The sequence below is a fragment of the Ovis canadensis genome, chromosome 14, assembly GCF_042477335.2.
Source record: "Ovis canadensis isolate MfBH-ARS-UI-01 breed Bighorn chromosome 14, ARS-UI_OviCan_v2, whole genome shotgun sequence".
NCBI classification, from domain to species: domain Eukaryota; kingdom Metazoa; phylum Chordata; class Mammalia; order Artiodactyla; family Bovidae; genus Ovis; species Ovis canadensis.
The window spans coordinates 48146340-48169316 of NC_091258.1; the positions used below are offsets into that span (position 1 = coordinate 48146340).

Below are 22977 nucleotides of genomic sequence, written 5' to 3' on the forward strand. Positions count from 1 at the left end.
AGACGCTTACTCCTTGGAAGAAAAGTTATGACCAACCTAGATAGCATATTCAAAAGCAGAGACATTACTTTGCCGACTAAGGTCCATCTAGTCAAGGCTATGGTTTCTCCAGTAGTCGTGTATGAATGTGAGAGTTGGACCGTGAAGAAGGCTGAGCGCCGAAGAATTGATGCTTTTGAACTGTGGTGTTGGAGAAGACTCTTGAGAGTCCCTTGGACTACAAGGAGATCCAACCAGTCCATTCTAAAGGAGATCAGTCTTGGGTGTTCTTTGGAAGGACTGATGCTAAAGCTGAAGCTCCAGTACTTTGTCCACCTCATGTGAAGAGTTGACTCATTGGAGAAGACTTTGATGCTGGGAGGGATTGGAGTCAGGAGGAGAAGGGGACGACAGAGGATGAGATGGCTGGATGGCATCACCGACTTGATGGATGTGAGTTTGAGTGAACTCTGGGAATTGGTGATGGACAGGGAGGCCTGGTGTGCTGCGATTCATGGGGTCGCAAAGAATCGGACACTACTGAACGACTAAACTGAACTGAACTGAACTGATGTAGACTCTTACAAAATCAACAACAGAAAGGCAAACAACCAATTTAGAAAATGGGCGAAAGATTGAACAAACGTTTCTCCAAAGAAGATATGCAACTAGCCGACAAGCACATGAAAGATGTTCAATATCACTAGCCATAAGGGAAATGAAAGTAAAAACCACAAGGATAACATTTCACATCCACTAGGATGGCTAGAATCAAAAGGACAGACAACAGGTAACAACAACGATGTGGAGAAATTGGAACCCTCATACATTTCTGGTGGGAAAATAAAATGATATAGCTTCCTTGGAAAACAATTTGGAAGTTCCTCAAAAAGTTAGAGTTACCTTTTAACCCACCAATTCCACTTCTAGATATATACCCAAGAGACATGAAAACATATGTCCACACAAAGATTTGTGCAGGAATGAAAGCAGCATTATTCATAATAGCCAAAAAATCTATCAACTCATGAATGCAGAAACAAAATAATGGCATATCCATATAAGGCATATTTTTCAGCCTAAAAAGGATTGAAGTACTGATACATGCTACAATGTTTGTCTTGAGAATATCATACTAATTGACAGAAACTAGATACAAAAGGTTAAATATTGTATTATTCCATTTTCATGAAATGTCCAGAATAGGCAAATCCTATTTGATGTTTGCTAGGGACTGATGAAGAAGAGAGAATTAAGAGTCACAGTTAATTTGGCCTCTTTTGGGGTGATGAAAGTAGAAGGTGGTGATGGTTGTACAACTTTATGAATGCACTGAAAATCACTGAATTGCATACTGTAAAATGATGACTTATATGGCATGTACAATATACCTCAATTAAAGATTTCCCCCTCCAAAAAAAGTAATTCTATAGAATTTGATAATTGACATTTGAGATAAGTGAGAGAAAGTCAAAGAACAAGTTTCTATCTTGAAGGATTAGGTGAATAGTAATGCCAGTATTAAAATGAGGGTTAGGGTTGGAGGTGGGACATCATCAGAAATAGGCCTGGAAGTAAGATTATGAGTTTAATTTAGAAAATATTTAGGGTACTTCCCTGTTAGTCCGGTGGTTAAGACACTGCCTTCCAATGCTGGGTTTTGGGGTTTGATCCTTGGTGGGGGAGCTAAGATCCCACATGCCTCTCAGACAAAAAGACGAAACAGAAACAGTAGTGTAACAAATTCAATAAAAGACATTTTTTAAAAAGAAAATATTTGGGATTTCCCTAGTGGTCCTTTGGTTAGGACTCAGCGCTTTCACTACCAGTGCCCAGGTTCAGTCCCTGGTTGGGGAATTAAGATCCCATAAGCCACGCAGCACAGCAAAAAGAAAAAAGAGAGAAAATACTGACTTTTCAGTTGTCTATAGAGCACTCTTTTGGGGGGCAGTTCAAAAAACTTAAGTCTGGACATAACAAGACAGATAAGAGTTAAGAGATTTAGACTTAGGGTCATCCAGATTTGATTGATAGCTAAAACCAGAGAGAAGTTATGATAGCATTCAGCAAAGAGTTGGGACCTCAGGAGATTTGTTTGAACCGAGAAGTAGGTTCAGTTAAAAAAACAAAACAAAAACCTGTGAATCTAGAAAAGAGCATTAGAAAGATAGGAAAACCAAGATGAAACAGGGTCTTGGATACCTGGGAAGTTTGTGTTGTTCTGTAGGAAAGGGGTAAGAGGAGCCCTGAACCCAAAGTCACAGCTTACTAACCGTTCTAATTTCCCACTAAGAATCAGATTTTAAAACAGCAATTTTTGTTCCCCCCCTTTTTTTTCTGTGTTGCAATTGCAAAGGAACCAAAGAACATAAACTTTGAGAGCTTGTCACTTTGAGAAATAAAATTATGTCAAGTACAAGGATAGAAGGACATTTTGTACTGAAATAGCATGACGTTTCATTCCCAGAAGGCAACTCAGAAGTAAAAAGCATTTTAGAACCGCAAATGGACTGAGGGGCTGGATTTTAGAAAGGCTGGCTTTATTCTCATTCTGGGTTCTCAGTTGCCCTGCCTTATGGTATCTTTCTACTGCCAGAGCCTGCACATGGAAACTAGGTAAAAAGCACATTGTTTGACTAAGGCACAAATGTTTGAAACTATTAATATCTTAATTCTTACATACAATCCTACTAAAGAAAAAAGCCTCTCTAAACAAAAATCTCTTATTTTTATTAATGAGTCCCCCAGAAGACTCCAAATCCCAGAATTCTGCAATTAATGTTTTGATCAAGGATCTGCAAAACCTTTTGTACAAGTGTTACAATTTAATAGAAATCTTAACTAGCTCCTTTTGAGGTGGCCAGGAGTAGGATATAGTTTTTACTTGCTTTTCCTCTCTGTTTTTAAAGTTGTTTCTCTAATAATAGGCAAAAAACAAACAAACAAAACTAGGAGACCTAAAGATTTGGTATTCTTCTCTATGAAATAGGTCTTGATTAGTCTTTTTCTCTCTATAAATGAGGAAATCAAGGCGGAAAGAAGCTGATTAGAAATGATGAAGCTGGGGCTTCCCTGGTGGCTCAGTGGTAAAGAATCCGCCTGCCAATGCAGGAGACTTGAGTTTGATTCCTAATCTGGGAAGATCCCACATGCCATGGAGCAGCTAAGTCCATACGCCACAACTGCTGAGCCTGTGCTCTAGAGCCCAGGAGCGGCAACTACTGAGCCTGCATGCTGCAACTACTGAAGCCTACCTGCCCCCCAGTACTCTGCAACAAGAGAAGTCACTGCAATAAGAAGCCTGTGCACCATAACTAGAGAGTAGCCCCTGCTCACAACTAGAGGAAAAAAACCCTCACGGCAAAGAAGACCCAGCACAGCTTAAATAGACAAACAAAATTTTAAAAAAGAAATGATGAAGCTGATTTGAAATGATGAATCACTGCAGACTGCTGATTAAAGCCCTGGAGATGCCTGATCTCAGGAGTCTATTTCCAGCCATCTCCCCCTGTAGCTGGAGATTGTTGAACTGATGTCAAAGTTTATTGTATGTTCATTTCAGAAGTGTGCAAAAACATTTGACTTTTTAATTTTTCTTTAGCATTTCATAATTTATGAAACCTTTCATATGCATTATCTTATTTTAACCTTACCTTGACTCAGAGATGGAAAATTTAGATTTTATCATCACTGTTTTACAAGTGAAGGGATTGAAAGAGGTTTAGTAGCAGTTTGCCCAAATTCACATTGTTTCCAAGTGGTGACATAGTACTCTCAATCTTATGACTTCTAGTATCTTTCCATAAGACATGTTGCCTTTAAAGTCTGTCAGTGCTTTATTGTATGCCTTTTCTTTTAACACAGACTCAAACAAAGGACTTTTTATTCCCTTCCCTAACCGGGAAATAAAGGACTCCCTAACAAGTACTTCTGCAACCCAGGGCAGTGTTATACCAGATCAGAAATTAGACCCTTTCCTATTGGGAACACAGGTAATGTATTCACCCTCCTGCTGGATCTATTGACTAGTTAATGATCAATGCTAATAATCCAGTAGATTCTCAGTTATTCATGAAGGTCTAAGAGGACTTTAAATATTTTTTCTCTCTTTTTAAAAATTTTTATTTGGGGGAAATTGCTTTACAATGTTGTGTTAGTCTCTGTTGTACAACAACGCAAATCAACCATAATTATACATATATCACCTCCCTCTTGAGCCTCCCTCCCCTCCCCTCACTCTACCCCTTTAGGTCATCACAAAGTGCCAGGTTGGGCTCCCTGTGTTACACAGCAACTTCTTACCAGCTATCTATTTTACACATGGTAGTGTATATATGTCAATGCTACTTTCTCACTTCGTCCCACTCTCTCCTTTCCCCACTGTGTTCACAAGTCCATTCTCTATATCTGAGTCTCCGTTCCTTCCCTGCAAATAGGTTTATCAATACCATTTTTCTAGATTCCATATATATGTGTTAATATATGATATTTGTTTTTTTGCTTGCTTCACTCTGTATAACAGGCTCTGGTTTCATGTACCTCATAGAACAGACTCAAATTTGTTCTTTTTTATGGCTGAGCAATATTCCATTGTATATATGTACCACATCTTATTTATCCTTATTTATCCTTATTTATCCTTATTATCCTTTCATCTGTTGATAGACATGTAGATTGCTTCCAATGTCCTAGCTACTGTAAGTAGTGCTGCTATAAACATTGAGGTACATGTGTCTTTTTCAGTTATGATTTTCTCAGGGTATATGCCCAGTAGTAGGATTTCTGGATCATATAGTAGTTTTATTCCTAGTTGTTTTTTTTTTTTAAGGAATCTCCATACTGTTCTCTATAGCAGCTGTTTCAATTTACATTCCCACCAGCAGTGTAGGAGGTGGAGTGTAGTTGATTTATAATGTTGTTAGTTTCTGCTGTACAGCAAAGTGAATCAGTTACATATATACATATACCTACTCTTTTTCAGATTTTTTTCCCATATAGGTCATTATAGAGTGTCAAATAGAGTTCCCTTTGGTATAAAGTGAAAGTCACCCAGTCATGTCCTACTCTTTTTGACCCCATGGACTATATAGTCCTTGGAATTCTCTAGGCCAGAATACTGGAGTGGGTATCCTTTCCCTTCTCCAGGTGATCTTCCCAACCCAGGGATCAAACTCAGGTCTCCTGCATTGCAGGCAGACTCTTTACCAGCCAAGCCACAAGGGAAGCCCAAGAATACTGGAGTGGATAGCCTATCCCTTCTCCAGCAGATCTTCCCAACCCAGGAATTGAACCAGGGTCTCCTGCATTACAGGTGGATTCTTTACCAACTGAGCTAACAGGGAAGCCCTCTTATTTACAAGACAGAGTCACAGATGTAAAAAACAATTTTAGGGTTACCAAGGGGGAAAGGAGGGGAGGGATAAATTGGGAGATTGGAATTGACATATACACACTAAGTAGTGTGACTCTGTCTTGTAAATAAGTTCATTTGTACTTCTTTTCTAAGATTCCACATGTAAGTGATGATATATGACATTTGCCTTTGTCTGACTTAAGACTTTTTTGATGAAGGCACATTAGACACAGGAAAAGGAAAGCACAAGACAGGATACAAAGAGCCTTCTCCATTAATTTTAGTCTCCCCTTTCCCTCTCGCCTAGTACCTGATCAAGTGTACATATAACTTCAACACATTGTATGCCAGGCATTTTGGCACTCAGAGGGATACAACTGTTACAGATTTGGGCTGGTTTTCAGTTTTCTCCTCTCTCCCAGTGTCTCCATTTCCTGTTACTTGGCTTCTTTACATTTTCTACTTCTTAGCCTTTTAATTACTGGACTCTTAACATCTCAGGGATGGCTCTCCTAACACTGTCTCTTGGTCAATGAAGAGGCAGAGATCATGAAAGATGGGGGAAGAATTTTAAAAGTTCTTAGAGAAAAAATTGGTGGGAGTCCATTACTTATTTATATGAATGAATATGATGCAGGAAGCAGAATCAATGACTTTATATTCAACTTCTTTTGTTTGCATTTTCTTTGATAAGTTATTGAGTAGTAAATTTGCTGAAAATATTCAGAAGGAGAAAGAAAAGAAGGAAAGACTGATTAATCCACAATTTGGATAATCAACACTATATACAAGGAAAAAGATAGTAAGATTTCCTTTCAGGTTGAACTGTTATAATGCCTTCATTTTATAAAAGGACAGATTAGCATTTAGTTGGTTTCTTCGTTTTTAGAGATTCTCCTTGGCTAATTTAGAAACTACTTCAATTACCATTTTTTTAAAAACTTGGTATTGTTTTAAAGAAATGGAGACAAAAGTATACTCTATTTGTGACTTCAGGGACTGTAGCCTGACAGCTCCTCTGTCTTGCCACTTCTTCCTCCAGGGGACCTTCACAACCCAGGAATCAAGCCTGTGTCTCCTGCATTGGCAGGCAGATTCTTTACTGCTGAGCCATTAGGAAAGCCTTACTCTAATTTACAGTTAACATTAAATAGCACTTTTTATATTTTAAAAAAACCCAAAACTTTGAAATAACTTCTTGAAGTGAGAGGAAAAAAGGAAATTGAATAAATAGCCTGCTTTATGTACTCTTAGTTTAAGAAACAGGAAGTAGGATTTCTTTCTCTGCATAACTACCAAAAAGATACTGAATACTTGAAGATGGTTTTTTAAAAAGCAAACTCTAGATGCAAAAGTAGGAAGTCAAGAGATACCTGGAGTAACAGGCAAATTTGGCCTTGGAGAACAAAACGAAGCAGGGCAAAGGCTGACAGAGTTTTGCCAATAGAATGCACTAGTCATAACAAACACCCTCTTCCAACAACAAAAGAGAAGACTGTACACATGGACATCCACAGATGGTCAATACCATAATCAGATTGATTATATTCTTTGCAGCCAAAGATGGAGAAGCTCTATATAGTCAACAGAAACAAGACCGGGAGCTAACTGTGGCTCAGATCATTAATTCCTTACTGCCAAATTCAGACTTAAATTGAAGAAAGTAGGGAAAACCACCAGACCATTCAGGTATGACCTAAGTCAAATCCCTTGCAATTATACAGTGGAAGTGACAAATAGATTCAGGGGATTAGATCTGATAGAATGCCTGAAGAACTATGGAAGTTCATGACATTGTATAAGAGGCAGTGATCAAGACCATCCCCAAGATAAAGAAATGCAAAAAGTTTGTCTGAGGAGGCCTTACAAATAGCTATGAAAAGAAGAGAAGTTAAAGGCAAAGGAGAAAAGGAAATATATACCCATTTGAATGCAGAGTTCCAAAAAATAGCAGGGAGAATAAGAAAGCCTTCCTCAGTGATCAATGCAAACAAATAGAGGAAAACAACAGAATGGGAAAGACTAGCGATCTCTTCCAAGAAAATTAGAGCTACCAGGGGAACATTTCATGCAAAGATGGGCACAATAAAGGACAGAATGTATGGACCTAACAGAAGCAGAAAATATTAAGAAGAGTTGGCAAGAATACACGGAAGAACTGTACAAAAAAGATCTTCATGACTCAGATACCCACAATGGTGTGATCACTCACCTAAGAGCCAGACATCGTGGAATGTGAAATCAAGTGGGTCTTAGGAGTTATCACTATGAACAAAGCTAGTGGAGGTGACAGAATTCCAGTTGAGCTATTTCAAATCCTAAAAGATGATGCTTTGAAAGTGCTGACTCAATATGCCAGCAAATTTGGAAAATTCAGCAGTGGCCACAGGACTGGAAAAGCTCAGTTTTCATTCCAATCCCAAAGAAAGGCAATGCCAAAGAATGCTCAAACTACCACACAGTTGCACTCATCTCACATGCTAGCAAAGTAATGCTCAAAATTCTCCAAGCTAGGCTTCAACAGTACGTGAACCATGAACTTCTAGATGTTCAAACTGGATTTAGAAAAGGCAGAGGAACCAGAGATCAAATTGCCAACATCTGTTGGATCATCGAAAAACCAAGAGAGTTCCAGAAAAACATCTATTTCTGTTTTATTGACTATGCCAAAGCCTTTGACTGTGTGGGTCACAACAAACTGTGGAAAATTCTTCAAGAGATGGGAATACGAGATACCTGACCTGCCTTCTGAGAAATCTGTATGCAGGTCAAGAAGCAACAGTTAGAACTGAACATGGAACAACAGACTGGTTCCAAATAGGAAAAGGAGTACATCAAGGCTATATATTGTCACCCTGCTTATTTAACTTATATGCAGAGTACATCATGTGAAATGCTGGGATGGATGAAGCACAAGCTGGAATCAAGATCACTGGGAGAAATATCAATAACCTCAAATATGCAGATGACACCACCCTTATGGCAGAAAGTGAAGAAGAACTAAAGAGCCTCTTGAAAGAGGAGAGTGAAACAGTTGGCTTAAAACTCAACATTCAGAAAACTAAGATCATGGCATCTGGTCCCATCACTTCATGGGAAATAGATGGGGAAACAGTGGAAACAGTGTCAGACTTTATTTTGGGGGGCTCCAAAATCACTGCAGATGGTGACTGCAGCCATGAAATTAAAAGAAACTTATTCCTTGTAAGAAAAGCTATGACCAACCTAGACAGCATATTAAAAAGCAGAGACATTACTTTGCCAACAAGTAATGTCCATCTAGTCAAAGCTATGGTTTTTCCAGTAGTCATGTATGGATGTGAGAGTTGGACTATAAAGAAAGGTGAGCAATCAAAGAATTGATGCTTTTGAACTGTGGTGTTGGAGAAGACTCTTGAGAGTCTCTTGGACTGCAAGGAGATCCAACCAGTCAGTCCTAAAGGAAATCAGTCCTGAATGAATATTCATTGGAAGGCGTGATGCTGAAGCTGAAGCTCCAATACTTTGGCCACCTGATGCGAAGAACTGACTCATTGGAAAAGACCCTGATGCTGGGAAAGACTGAAGGCGGGAGGAGAAGGGGACGACAGGGGACGACAGAGGATGAGACGGTTGGATGGCATCACTGACTCGATGGATATGAGTTTTGAGTCAGCTTCGGGAGTTGGTGATGGACAGGGAAGCCTGGCATGCTGCAATCCATGGGGTCACAAAGAGTTGGACACGACTGAGCAACTAACTGAACTGGAATGGCTTTCTACTTTGTATAAATCCTTGCTTAATTATGCCTTAGATTAATTTTCAGCCTATTAAAGGTCCCCTATTAAAGCGCCTGTGCTTGATGCTCAGCTTTACCAGAGGTAATATAAATATGTGAGTTCTTTAAACAGAAATAAATTTGGAAAGGTGGTACCATCTAAATTCTATGCTGAATTATCAAAAATAGAGAAAATAGAGTATCTCACCATTTGGTGTGTTCTTTACTGTCTAAAGAGTATTTTGTCTTTGCAAGGCATCTCTTTATCTGCTTCAAAACAACTCTAGAAACTCTTTGCATTGTGGCTAGTTTAAAGAATTTTTCCCCCCAATTTTATTTAGTTTTTTAATTTGGGTCCCTAGTTTGCAAGGATGGACTTGCTTACTAACAGGGAAGTATTCTGAACCCTTCCCCCTCTCTGTTCTAGTTAAACTCATGTCTGAATGCCCACTGACGCTCTTCTAAAAACCTTTCTTTTTAGATGCAGGAAGTGGCAAGAAGGGAGATGCCAAGTGAGAATAACCAGGAAGATGGTAAATATTTTGCTTACAATATTCTTCTCCATGCTAGTCAGAGAAATCTAGATATGATGGGATTTGAGAGAAGATAGAGGGAGATGTCTCCGTCCGGGGGCGCTACACAGTGAATTCTTTTCTGCTTTCATAAAGGGTTGCCCTGGATGCTTAGAGACGTCTGAGGTTTTTCTAGTTGAGGAGAGGATAGTCTGACTTCCTTTATTCTTGACTTTTTGTATTGGCTAACTATTACTTGTTTCTTTTACCTTTCTTGCCTTCTTTTGGATTTATTATGTTTTTAATCACCAATTTTTTCTTTCTGCTAATTTATAAGTTATACACTCTTTATGTACTTCTGATATTATTATGCCCCAAATTATAATATGAGTCCTTAACTTGTTCAACTTCAAAGTTAATCAACACCTTAACACTTCTCTTGGAAAATTCAAAAAGCTTAAAGTACTTTATTCCTTTTAATCCCTTCTGATTAATGTATAGTTATTATGGATTTTAATTATATTTTTAAAAACTCACTAGATACTATTTTTATAAAGTCAATGTTTATTTAAGCTTATCCATATATTTACTACTTTGTTTTGCTCCTTATTTCTTCTTTTTTAAATCCTAGACTTCCCTTCTGAGATAATTTTCCTGTAGTTCATAGTACATCTTTTAGAATTTTCTTTAGTGTATGTCTACTGGTAATGAATTCTTTCAGTTTTTGATTGTCTGAAAATGCCCCTATCTTACTATCATTCTTAAAGGGTATTTTGGGTGGGTATAAATTTCTATGTTGGCAGTTATTTCTTTCAAAATAGTGAAGGTATTCCACTGTAGTCTGTCCTTTATGGTTGCTTTTGAGAAGTTAGCTAGAAATTTGTCACTCCTGCAAGGATAATGTTTTTTTTCTTCTGGCTGCTTTTAAGATTTTCCGATTGTGTTTGATGTTTTTGTGATTTCACTATGATGTGTGAATTTCTTTTTATTTATCTTGTTTGGTATTTATTGCTCTTGAATTGGTACGTTCTGTCTCATTATTTCTGCAGAGTGCTTCAAAAATAATGTGTCCTATTTTTTCTTTCTTGTCCCTCTATAACTCTTGATTAAGTAAATATATGTCAGAGACTTTTACATTGTCCTCTTTGCCTCTTATTCTTCATGTAATTCATCTTTTTTTAAAAATCTACATTCTGGATAATTCCTTCTGACCCATACTTTAAATTTATTCTTTTCAGCTGTGTCTAATCTGCTGCTAAGCTTATTTGCTGGATTCTTAATTTCACCAGTTTTATTTTCAGTTTTATAAATTTGATTTGGTTCTTTTTCAAATCTGCTGGGCCACTTTTTATAAGCAGAAATTTCCCAGATGTTTTATATCTTTAAACATAGTAAAAATAGCCATTGTATAGGCTGCATCTATTCCATTTTTTGTGTGCCTGTATTGTCTGTTTTTTCCTACTCATTCTCGCTTGTCTTATTTCCTTTTTTGTTTCCTTTGGCTACTTGCTGGATATTGTATTTTAAAAACTATTTGTAGGAATGGTTTAAAGTCTTACGTGAAGGTATCTTTTCCAGACCAGACTTTCATTTGCTTTTACCAGTTGGCTAGGGGACTATCAATCTGGGATCATCTTAATCCATGCTCAAAACTTGAGGTTCCCTGGATCACCCAGATAATACAAACCTGGATTACCACTGTACAAGGGCTAGTTTATTTCCAGTTTACCTTTATTCTGAAAATTGTTTCCTGCTTAGGTTCCCATCTTAATGTTGGGTGGGTAGTTAGGGGGTGGTTTCTCATACTCTTTACCTTGGATGGCTCCTGGACTAGGATTTTATACCTTTTATCCTAAATCTCCTTAGAGAAAAAATGACTTTAAGTGCTAGACTCATCTATAAGAGTTCTTGCTGTTTTCTAGATTTTGGCCTAGAAATTTCTCTTTAACTTGTTAGCTCTTTAATGCTTTTAAGGATATATGTATCATCCCACTTTTTAGATATCTTCAACAGGAGGGATAGTCTGAATTATCTAATCTCATTACTTGTTATTAGATTCTTTTTCTTACATAAAAATATTATTCTTTACCATTTCTTCCACTATATGGACTGGCGCTTAGTAAAAACTTTGATATTCTTAAAGATTCTATAGAGATAGAAAGTTCCACTGTTCTGAGTTAATGTGACTAACTCAGGAAGGCCTTCAAACATATGAATATCTGAAAACCCCAAAGAACACAGAGACTTCTCTCTTTGTCTGATGCTTTAGTTGCCCCACTCTGAGGCTTTTCAGAGATTCTGATACAGCTGACTGAGAGAAATGTTTTGGAATTGGTTTAGGGGTTTTCATAGGTTTTGCATCTCCTGTCATTTAATTGGTTTATGATAGTGGTTCCCAATGTGTGAACCTATATCCTCTGGGTGGAGATTTGGAGTGGGAATGGGTTTAGCTTTATTGTGAGGATTCTGTGAAATCAGAGACCTACCAATTGTTGTCCATAGACTGAATACATAAGATCACAACTTTTGTCATGTGGGGGGTGCACCAAAATAGTGGAAGTGTAAATACAGAAAACTCTGACACTATAGTTTTCGAAGGAAATTCCTAGGGAATTAGGTTGACGTAAAATTTATCTTCAGAATGCTATGGTCTTTACTGTTTACACAATGTCCAGCATGTTTTGTTGTTCTTCCATATAGAAATCCCTCCATAATATTATGCTACCACTTATAAAAATTATAAACCATCTCTTCCTGAGAACTGTTTTGTTTTGTTTTGTTTTTTTGTAGACAAGAGTTTATCTAGTGAACAAGGCTACCCTAAAAATTCTCATTGTCTTTCCCCCCCCCCCCACCCGTTTGGTGATGGTTAGAAATCAGACGCTACTCACCTCATCAGTTGACAATTCGATCCCCAGAGAAGATGGCTAAAGAAGGGTACCGAATATCTTTTTTGGACAACAAGTCTTCAGGTTCTTCTCCAGAAAAGGACTTGATACCAAAACCTGATACTTATCAGCTTACCCATGATGCTTCATTGGGTAAACGCCTGGATGTGGGTGATTCTAGCCAGATTCATCCCTATCAGTTACCTTCAGATGTTGGTCTAGAAAATTATGATAGTCATTATTCTCAAAATCTGTCCCTTCACGGAAGTATTGGTAAAAGGCCTCAGAGAAACAAGAACTACCGAGAATATAGCACAAAGCCTTCAAATAACATGAAAGCCACCACATCCCATTCCTGTGGAGACTTACTGACTTCTCTGTCAAACCCTGACTCCAGCACCGGAAGGCTTTTGAAGCTTAGTTCAGGTAATAGCTTCCTATCAGTTTGTAGGCCTCTCTTCTTTAATAAATGTGAAGATTGAGGTTTAACTGGATCTTTTGGAATAAATATTTCTTACATTGGTGAATTCCTTGTCAGTCCAATGGTTAGGATTCTGCGCTTTCACTGCTGAGGGTGTGGGCTCCGTTCCTGGCGGGGGAACTAAAATATCCTGCAAGCTGCATGATGCGGCCAAAAGTAAATAAATAAATCATGACCAGTAGTCAGAGCCTCAAGAAATCTACAGGGTATGAGTTTAACATGATAGATATATTAGAGAAAATTCTTATAAATGCAAATTTGATAACTATATGTTATTTCAGTTAAATAGCACCTGGGATATATTTCTAGTAACATTTAGTCTCCTCTGGTCTCAATCACTTCTATTGAGAGTTACTTTTTCAGAAAAAGCTAGTTTTAGGAAAGTAAGTGTTGGGAGACCACTCTTTAGGTATGTATTAATTCAACAAAATGTATTAAATACCTACTATATGCCAGATGCTATTCTAGCTCTATAGATAACATATCAAACAAAAGTGAAATTCCATGTGTATTTTTGCATTAATAAAAAAGGTCCCTACTTTCATGGAAATTCTATTCTAAAGAGTTAAGACAGATGATAAATAAATTATAAATATAGAAGTCAGCTTATGATAAGTGTTGTGAAGAAAAATAACATAAGGGTATTAGAGAATGGCTTCCCAGGTGGCTCCAGCAGTAAAGAACCCACCTGCCAATGTAGAAGACATAAGAGATGTGGGTTTGATCCCTGGGTCAGGAAGATTCCCTGGAGGAGGGCATGGCAACCCACTCCAGTATTCTTACCTGGAGAATCCCATGGACAAAGGAGCTTGGTGGGCTATAGTCCATAAGGTCATAAAGAGTTGGACAAGACTGAAGCAACCTAGCATGCACACATGCACATAGCACTTAGAGAGTATATGAAGGAGGTAAAGCTTTAGATGAAATGGTCAGGGAAAGCTTCTCAAATGAGAAGTAAAAGTACAGACTTAAATAAAATACATGTGAGTCATGTCGATAACTTGTGGGGGGAGAAATTTTAGACAGTGGAAATAGTAAGTGCAAAGTTTCTGAAACTGGAACATGCTTGGCATGTTCAAGGAACAATGAGGAAACAGGGCTGCTACAGCAGAGTGAGGTAGATGAGGTGTATAGATAAAGTCAGATAATCAGGCATTTATTCTGGGTCAGATCAGGAGCTGTTGGAGAGTTTGTAGTAGAGAAGCGACATCTAACTTAAAAATTACTCTTGCTACTTAGTTGAGAATACACAATGGGGGGTAAGGATAGAAGTTTCTAAAATTCTAAAAGTAGATCAGAATCTGGATAAGAGATGATGGTAACTTGAACTAGAGAGAAAGCAGTATAGGTGGTGAGAAATAGATTTTGAATGTGTTCCAAAGATAACACTCCATGATTTGCTGCTGGGTTGAGGATGAAGTATGAGAGAAAGCAGTCAAGTGTAACTCTCAGGTTTCAAGTCTGAATAAATGGAAGGATGGAGTTACCATTTACTCAGATGGAAAAGAGTGGGAGGAACAGGTTTTAGGATAGATACCAAGAATTGGTCTTAGACATGTTGAGTTTGAGGTGCCTATTAAAACTTCTCAGAGATGCCAATTTGATAATTAGATGTATTAGTCTGGAGTTCAGGGAAGAAGGTGGGAATTAAAAGTGTGTGGATGACATTAAAACAGGCTGGATATAATCTCCCCAAGAGGGTAAATATAGATAGAAAAGATATCTGAGGACTAACTTGAGTCCTCCAACAGTTAGAAATCTCACTGATGAAGAGAAACCATCATGGAGAGCAAGAAAGTGGCAGCCACTAAGTAAGAGAAAAGAAAAAAGCCAAAGAAGGAGTGGCAACCAGGAGGCCACATGAAAAATGTGTTTCAGGAAGGAGACAGTGATAAATACAGTGTCAGATGTTTTTAACAGATGCCTTTAACATTTCTGGGACCGAGAAATGATCATGGTATTGGCAGTGCATTGGTGGTGATGGTTTGGTCACAAGTCGTGTCAGACTCTTGCGATCCCATGGCCCCTGCCAGATTCCTTGGTTCATGGGATTTCACAGGCAAGAATACTGGAGTAGGTTGTCATTTTCTTCTCCAGGGGATCTTCCTAACCCAGGGATTGAACCCATGTAATGAGCAGCTTCAGGAGATGCGTGATTAACAAAAGCCTTGTTGAGGTGAATTAAAGAAAGAATCATAGGAGAAGCAATAGAATTGCCAAATATATACAACACCTTCAAGGAGTTTTGCAGTGAAGGGGAGCAAAGATGTGGAAATGTAGCTGGAAGAGGGGATGGGATCAAAGAGAACATGGTGGAAATGACCCAGTAGAGGTAAAATTATTGATGCAGGAGAGAAAAGGGACAATTACAAAAAACAACAACAAAATAGCGGAGTGGTCTAGAGGAGATGGAATCTAGTCTACCAGTGGAGAGTGGGCCTTGGATTGAAACAGACAGTTCATCTATTACAATAAGAAGGAAGGCAGATAATTTATAGACCCAAATACAGGTGGAACTGGTAGATTTAGTGGTGAGATCACATAAATGTTTTCTTTGATTGCCTCTGATTTGCTCAGAGAAATAAAGCACCTGAGAGTGAGGAGGGAGGAGAAAGTGTTGGAAGTTTGAGGAGAAGAGATGTGAAATAGTGATCTCAAAGAATAGGAGAGTAAATTGATTAGGGTAATGTATTAAAATAGCTGGGCCCAGTTAAGATAATGGTTATGAATTTAAAGTGAAGATGATGGAAAGAGATGCATATTGTTCTCTAGTCACTTCCCACTGCTCTGTAGATTTGGATTATGTGCACAGAGTATTTAACCAGATTTGGGGCTTTGTCAGGTGGATAGGGAGGGAGAATCCAGACAGTTGAGAGTATATACTACGGAGAGGCCATTGTGACCCTTGGATTTCTGACAGGTTAAGGAAGGAAGGGAGACTTGAGAGAGTTGAAGAGCAGGTTCATCTCCTGGCCTGTTTCCTTCACAGATCTGTATGCCGCAACCCATTTCAACAGTGACCCTGCTCTGGTGGTGAATGTAGAGCAACAGTTAGCCACCAGCCTCAGTGATTTAACACAAGCACATGGTTCTTTCCCAAACAACTCCATCCTGGGAGACTCTCTGAGGACACTGCTATTGCCTACTGGGACATCAGAAAACAGAGAGAATTTGACCAAGAGGTCATTAAGCCCATCAAGAAGAGGATTCAGACGAAAGGAAAATATCCTTGCCACCCTGAATACAAAACATGGTTTCAGAGATGCTACAGGCAGTGAGGCAAGTGTTGGCTTGTTTGTGCTTGTACAAAAACACATCAGGTCCAAGATTAGAATGGGGTTCTGTTTTGGTGGTGGTAGTTTCGATCAAGAGTGATAGAAATTCAAAGGGATTTTCAGAGGTCAGTGGGTAATACTGCCAGGCCAAAGGCTGTGATTCTTTTGCCTTTGGGAAAGTCAGTCCCCTTCTGCTGCATTTCTGTCACAGGAAGAATGGTCCCTAATCTACTTCCAGAGCATAAACATGGGGGGAAGTACTTTGATAATAAGTGGACAGAGTTTATGATAGGAAAGAATACGCAAGTTGCCAGGGGCTCAGGGTTGGTTGAAGAATGATCTCTGTTTCATTGTTGCTTATAATCTTACCATGTTTACACATTTGCTTTGGCTACAAATGACTAACTTGCTAGGGACCTTTCTTCTGAAAGCATTGCTTTCCTGTCCAAAAACTAAAATTATTCCAGTTTTTCCCCAGAATGAATTAGATTAAGATGATGAATTAAATCCAAAGGATTTTTAGCTGACAGTTGGCTCAGGGAGTAAACAAATCAAAAAACATTCCCACACATATTATTTAATTCATTTTATAAAATTGTAGTACGATAGTTAGTGTTGTTCTTACTCACTAACTAAGTTTTGTCACTGCCTTTGTATACATCCCTCCATGGAGAATGCCATCTTCTCTCCTCTCATCTATCTGAATATTAATTTTTCTCCAGGCTTTAATTCCATCATGAAGCCTTCTCATTAGTTAAAGGAACTATAGCTCTCAGGACATTCTCTTCCCTTGAACCCATAGTCTTAGTCACTACCTTGTGAAAAAGCAGGTTATTTGGTCAAAAACAACTATTTCTAGTCACTTTAGTTTCAGTTGCTGGAAATCTTTTTGCACATCGACATGGGCTTTATAAAGGGATTTTGTTGTTTGGTTGGTTGGCTTTTTTTAGCTTTTAAATACTTTCTATTCAGTTTTCAAAACTTTGGAATTGGTTATAATTTTTGTGTACCAAAGGGGGCAGTCTTGTAATACTTTTTTGACTTTTTGGTCCTTTTTTGTTTTCCATCTTCAGTCACTGATGCCTATTGTTCTAGAAAAGAGCACTAGTGTTAATGTATTTAGGGTAAAGCCATAGCAACATTTAGGATATTTGGGTGCTATATTAATAAGATATGTTCTAGGAAATTTTCTCACCTCTATTTCATGTTATATTGTTAAAACAGTAATTAAAATCTCAATCTCAACAGTAATTAAAATCTCAACTTTTCTGGACTGTCTTAAAAATTCCCATTTCTTTTTTCCTGTTAGATACTGTATTTCTTTATATGAAAAGTTATAAAAGAGCTGCTTGAATATAACTATAAAAGAAATACACTGTTTAGTTTTTAGAAAGGTATAAATCAGAAGAGCATTTAAAAGTTGTTTAAAAAATAACCCCATATAAAAAAAAAACAAAATTAAATCAAATATGAATTCTTGATGAGAAAATTTATTTTTAACCAACTGACTTTAGAATCACAAATTATAAAAATTAAATTTAAAAAATCATAAGGCATAATTTGCTGAAAATTAAAAGTAACAGAATTATTCCAAAGTTCATAAAAAAATTATCCCCCACTCTCACCACATTATGAAAAGTGAAAGAAAATACATAAGGCATATGTGTGTTTCTAAGTTGCTTCATGATGTACACACAGTATTACCAATACATGAAAAACCAATGACATTTTGGTTGGATTTTGAGATGAACATTTCAATATCCATTTTTCACAAGATCCTCTAAAGTGGCTTGTAGTGTAACCAGTCTTTCTATGACTTTCCTTCCTAATCAGATTAATTTCTTAAGGACTTCATCTTTTACTTCATATGTTCACAGACCTTATATAGAACTCTCAATGCACATGATCAGTGTTTTGCACAGATCTGTTTAATAAATGTTTATCCCATTTATAATGCTTTTCCTTATTAATCATAGCCCACATGTGTGACTCAAGTCATAAATATCACTGTCTGGTGTTCTGTTTCATGGTTGTCAGATATGACAGCATTAGCTAGTTAATCATTTATGTATTTTTAATATCAAGAGAGCCAAAGATTGAGAAATAATTTGGCTGTTTTTAATATGTAACAGCTTTCTTGAAGTCCCTTGAGAACTCACAGAAAAGATTGATCTGTCCAGTAAAATTCACAATTTTTTTTTAATTTTTGAAAATTTTATTTACTGGCTGCACTAGGTTTTTGGTGCTGCTCATGAGCTTTCTCTAGTTGTAGTGTTTGGGCTTCTCATTGCAATGGCTTCTCTTGTTGCAGAGCACAGGCTCTAGGGCACGCTGGCTCAGTAGTTGTGGTACATGGGCTTAGTTGCCCTGTGGCATGTGGGATCTTCCTGGACCAGTGATTGAACCTGTGTCTCCTGCATTGGCAGGTGGATTCTTAACCACTGGACTACCAGGGAAGTCCCCAATTGTTCTTTAATTCATTCAGACATGACTAAATATATTGACACATACATCATTTCTGAATGAATTAAAAACAATTGGAAGTTTCGCTGGAGAGAGAGCTCTACCTATGCATCTATATACATAAGATTTTTACTGAATAAAAAGTATCTTTAGTACTGGGTCCAACAATAGCATTTAACATAACACTTAAAATGTTATAGGACAGTTATGTTTATATATATTAATATACTAAATATAAGCTTATGAGTTATAACTTTTATTGAATTACTCCCCATTTTATTTTATGATAATATAATACCTTAAAAAATGTTCTACAGTTTAATCTTTCCATATTCATAACATAATATGTTAAGCCATAGACATAGGTGTTAAAGTATTTTTTGTACTTTTCTGAAAATCTCTATAGAAAATTATGATAGAAGATATTGTTTGCTTTGAAATTATCCTTGTATATATTATTGTATCTGTCTTAGACATAAGTAATATTCTACTCAAATCTGAACTGAAAGATGAAGTCAACTTTCTCTTTTGCTTAATGTTAACCCTTTAAATGTCTGGGTTTTTACTTCCCTTATTGTGTAAGAATGACAAATGGTTGGGTGTTTTTTTTTTTTTTTCTTGAGCCTCTCTCTAGTGACCTGGGCAGTTTGCATGGTTTGCCAGGAAACCACAGTCCCCCAGTCTCTGCCAGAACCTCTCATGTGGCCACTGTCCTCAGACAGCTCCTGGAACTTGTGGATAAGCACTGGAATGGCTCCGGCTCCCTCCTCCTGAACAAGAAGTTTCTCGGTAAAGTGAATTCATTCTCAGTTCCCAGAGAAGGGGCTCAGCCTTGCTTCTGCTCTGTTTCTGCTCTACATTCTGATAAAAGCCGCTCAGCCCCCTTTACTTGCAGGGAAAATTGTTCTCATGAACACTTACCAAAATTTGTCAGCCGCACAATGATAGACAAATCTGCATTTTTCTTATAATCATCTTCCCTGTTTTTCCTTTTTTGGTTGCACCGTGCAGCTTGCCATCTCTATGCAGGCTGTTAGTTCCCTGACCAGGGATTGAACCTGGACCCACGGCAGTGAAAACACCAAATCCTAACTGCTCTACTGCCAGGGAATTCCATTCTCTATATTTTCTTAAGCACTCTTCCCTCCTGTACCAGCTGTCTTGTTTTCCTGTAACTTTTTTTTTTTTGGTAGTCTTTAAGTGATGATATATAAAATAAAGCATGGTCATGTTAATGATTACAAAAGGATTTTATGATCCTTGGGGAAAATGCCAATAATAAATAAATAGAAACTGAGTTTGATCATCAGAGGTCTGTGATGCCTATGGAAATGTTATGATTTGGACTAAATGACCTGGACTCTTTTTCAGGACTTTGTTTTTAGGAACTTAGGGAAAAACAGTTTTGCAAATATTGTCCCTATGTGTCTTTTTGTTGCTTAATAGTAGTGGTAAGAGTTTAAGTAAAAACTAGGAACTTTAAGGGCTTCCCTATTGGCTCGGGAAGTAAAAAATCCTCCTGCAGTGCAGGAGACCCGGGTTTGATCCCTAGGTCAGGAAGATCCTCTGGAGAAAGACATGGTAACCCACTCCAGTATTCTTGCCTGGAGAATTCCATGGACAGAAGAGCCTTGAGGGCTCTTCATGGGGTCATAAAAGAGTCAGATATGACTTTAAAGTTGTTTAGGCTTAGCTTTTTTGTTGTTTTTTAATATCTAAAGTGACATACAGAAGAAAAAGTCTTAGCCCAGTTACTTTCCTTCCCACATTGATCCTTTGCTCTTGTTTTGTAGGAAATTATCCCCAGGAGCCATTCATCAGTGATTAGAGAATAGCACAGAGCATGCACTCATGAGAGTCTGCTATTGTTTCTCCATAGATGTGGGATATAGCTTTTTTATCTCCATCATGAAACATCTCTTACAGTTACTAAATTCTTGTAAAAAGGAGACATTAGATTACCCTATTTGTCCAACAGAGCTGGTAGTTATTGACTAGGAATTCTCTGCTTTAGCTTTTAAGACTGGCCCGTGTGCCCAACCTGAATTTTTGGCAGGTCCTGCCCGAGATCTGCTTCTGACCTTGGTAGTCCCTGCTCCTTCTCAGCAGTGGTGTCGCTCACATCCGGAAGATACATCAAAAGCCTTCCACAGGAGGGAGATGGAACTGAAGGAGACAGGGCAGCTGGTCCCTAATGACATGGTATGCTGCTCTCATCTTCTTTTCCTACTCTTCCTTTACTAGAAAAGGACGAGGCAGCAAGGCTAGAACAGCTCTGTGCCATAAAGATCATCATCACCTGAACACCTAGATGCTTATGAACTGAAATATAGAAAAGTCAGTCTGTGCAAATTAGGAACACAAAACTTGCAGGGACAGCTTGGAGGTTCTTCGGGGTTGACTCCGTAATCCAAAAATTCTAGGGAAAGGCTTGAAATGGAAAAGAAAAAAAAAAGGCCCTAGAGTGAAAACATTTAGGATTGTGTTCTTGAAGGTTATGATTTGATTCAGATGAGGGAAGTTAAATGTCTCTGGGACTGTCTTTCCTCCATTCTGATGGAGAGCCGTAAACCAGGGGCCACTCCTAGAGCGTTAGGCTTCAAGTGCTGGGAGGGAAAGAAGGGATTCATTTTCTTAGACTACCCCCCCCCCAACCTTTTCTTAACATTAGAGGATTTTCAGACATCAAGTTTATTTTCTAGAAACGCTAAATAGGTGACTCATAATGCTGGCCACTTGTCAAAACAACCACTTGTTTTGTAATAGTAGCGGATAATTCACATGTGGTAAAAATGCATGTGGTAAGTTTCTTTGCTGCACTTGAACTATGTTTACCAATGAATTAAAATTCTAGTGAGAAAGAAAGAGGCTGACCTCCATTCAGTTTATCACTAAAAAGAGCAAAGATTCTTTCAATCTTCTAAAAACACTTCCCAGAATTTCAGATTCTTAATGTGTTTGTATTTTGTTTTCTAATCTAAAGGAAAGTTTGAAGCAAAAACTAGTCAGAGTGCTAGAGGAAAACCTCATTTTGTCAGAAAAAATCCAGCGTTTGGAGGAAGGTGCTACCACTTCAATTGTCAGTGGGCACCCGTCCCACACTTATGGTAAGTTCAGGAAAGCAATGTATGGTACATCTCAAGACATTTTGTTTATAGATAACCCATTTAATAAGCTTCATCATCCAGAGCTCACATGGCTTCCTAAATGGAAACAATCATTTTGCCTCAGAGTTGTAATGCAGGTGACTTGAGTTACCAGAGTAAGAGAGTTTACTCTTTTATCAGTGTAAAGCATTTACAAATGTTATTATTGTCATTATTTTTTGAGAATGACACTTGTTGTTTTTTCTGATTATAGCAGAAGATCATGTTCCTTACAGAAAGTTTGAAAAATATAAGGAAAATAAAATCGCATTACCCAGAAATAACTACCATTAGTGTTTTGGGTGTATTTTCTTTCACCTATATCTCTATACATATATTTTAAAGTCAGAACTGAAATTTGTGTTTTGATTTTTCAAAATGAATTTACATAAAACAAAATGCACGCATTCTAAGTTTGATGAGTTTCTCAAAATGTATACTCATTTAATTCCATCCAATCAAAATACAGAACGCTTCCCTACTCTAAAAAGTTCAACTCTGGTGCATTTAGGTTCCCCTACCATCGACCCTCAGCAATCTGATTTCTACAAGCTAATGTTATTAATTTAATAGCCTAGGCATTTCCTCTAATATCACATGACTATACCATATTTATCTATTTAGTCCTCTGTATAGTTGTTTTTAATGTTAGTTATTATAAATAAAGCTGTCATTATTTATATTAGAAATAATTCAAAGAATTTCCAAACATTCAAAGACTTGAAATAGAAGAAAAGACCCTAGAGTGAAAACGCTTCTCTAAGATCATCTTCTCTTCTGGTGGAGCTGAGAGACCTAATATTTATGCTGTGATAAATAATGCAGCTATTAATAACTGTGTGTATAAATCGTTGTGTACATTTTTGACCAGTTTTCCTAGGAGACATTCCTTGAAGTAGAATTAGTGGGTCCAAGGATGTGGACGTTTTTGAGGTTTTTGTTACACATTACCAAATCATTCCTAAAAAGGTAGTTTCAGTTTATACGCACATCAGCAGCAAGTATGTGTTTGAATGCCTTTTCATTTCACCGTTGCCAACACTTGGTATTGTATATTTTTCTTCATTATGACAAGTGAAAAGTAATATCCTATTGAATTTGTGATTTGTTCTACTTTATTCTT

The 22977-nt window shown here is 37.6% G+C and overlaps 1 protein-coding gene across 1 annotated transcript in view; it reads left to right on the forward strand.

The window, feature by feature from the left end:
• The window catches only part of LRRC36 (leucine rich repeat containing 36), a 56440-nt gene that overhangs the window by 29459 nt on the left and 4004 nt on the right, over positions 1-22977 (forward strand). The window contains exons 6-12 of the mRNA XM_069549947.1: positions 3844-3971; positions 9571-9622; positions 12475-12915; positions 15960-16249; positions 19332-19497; positions 20765-20910; positions 21692-21815. Coding sequence (XP_069406048.1) covers positions 3844-3971; positions 9571-9622; positions 12475-12915; positions 15960-16249; positions 19332-19497; positions 20765-20910; positions 21692-21815 — 1347 coding nt within the window. The remainder of the gene's footprint in view (positions 1-3843; positions 3972-9570; positions 9623-12474; positions 12916-15959; positions 16250-19331; positions 19498-20764; positions 20911-21691; positions 21816-22977) is intronic.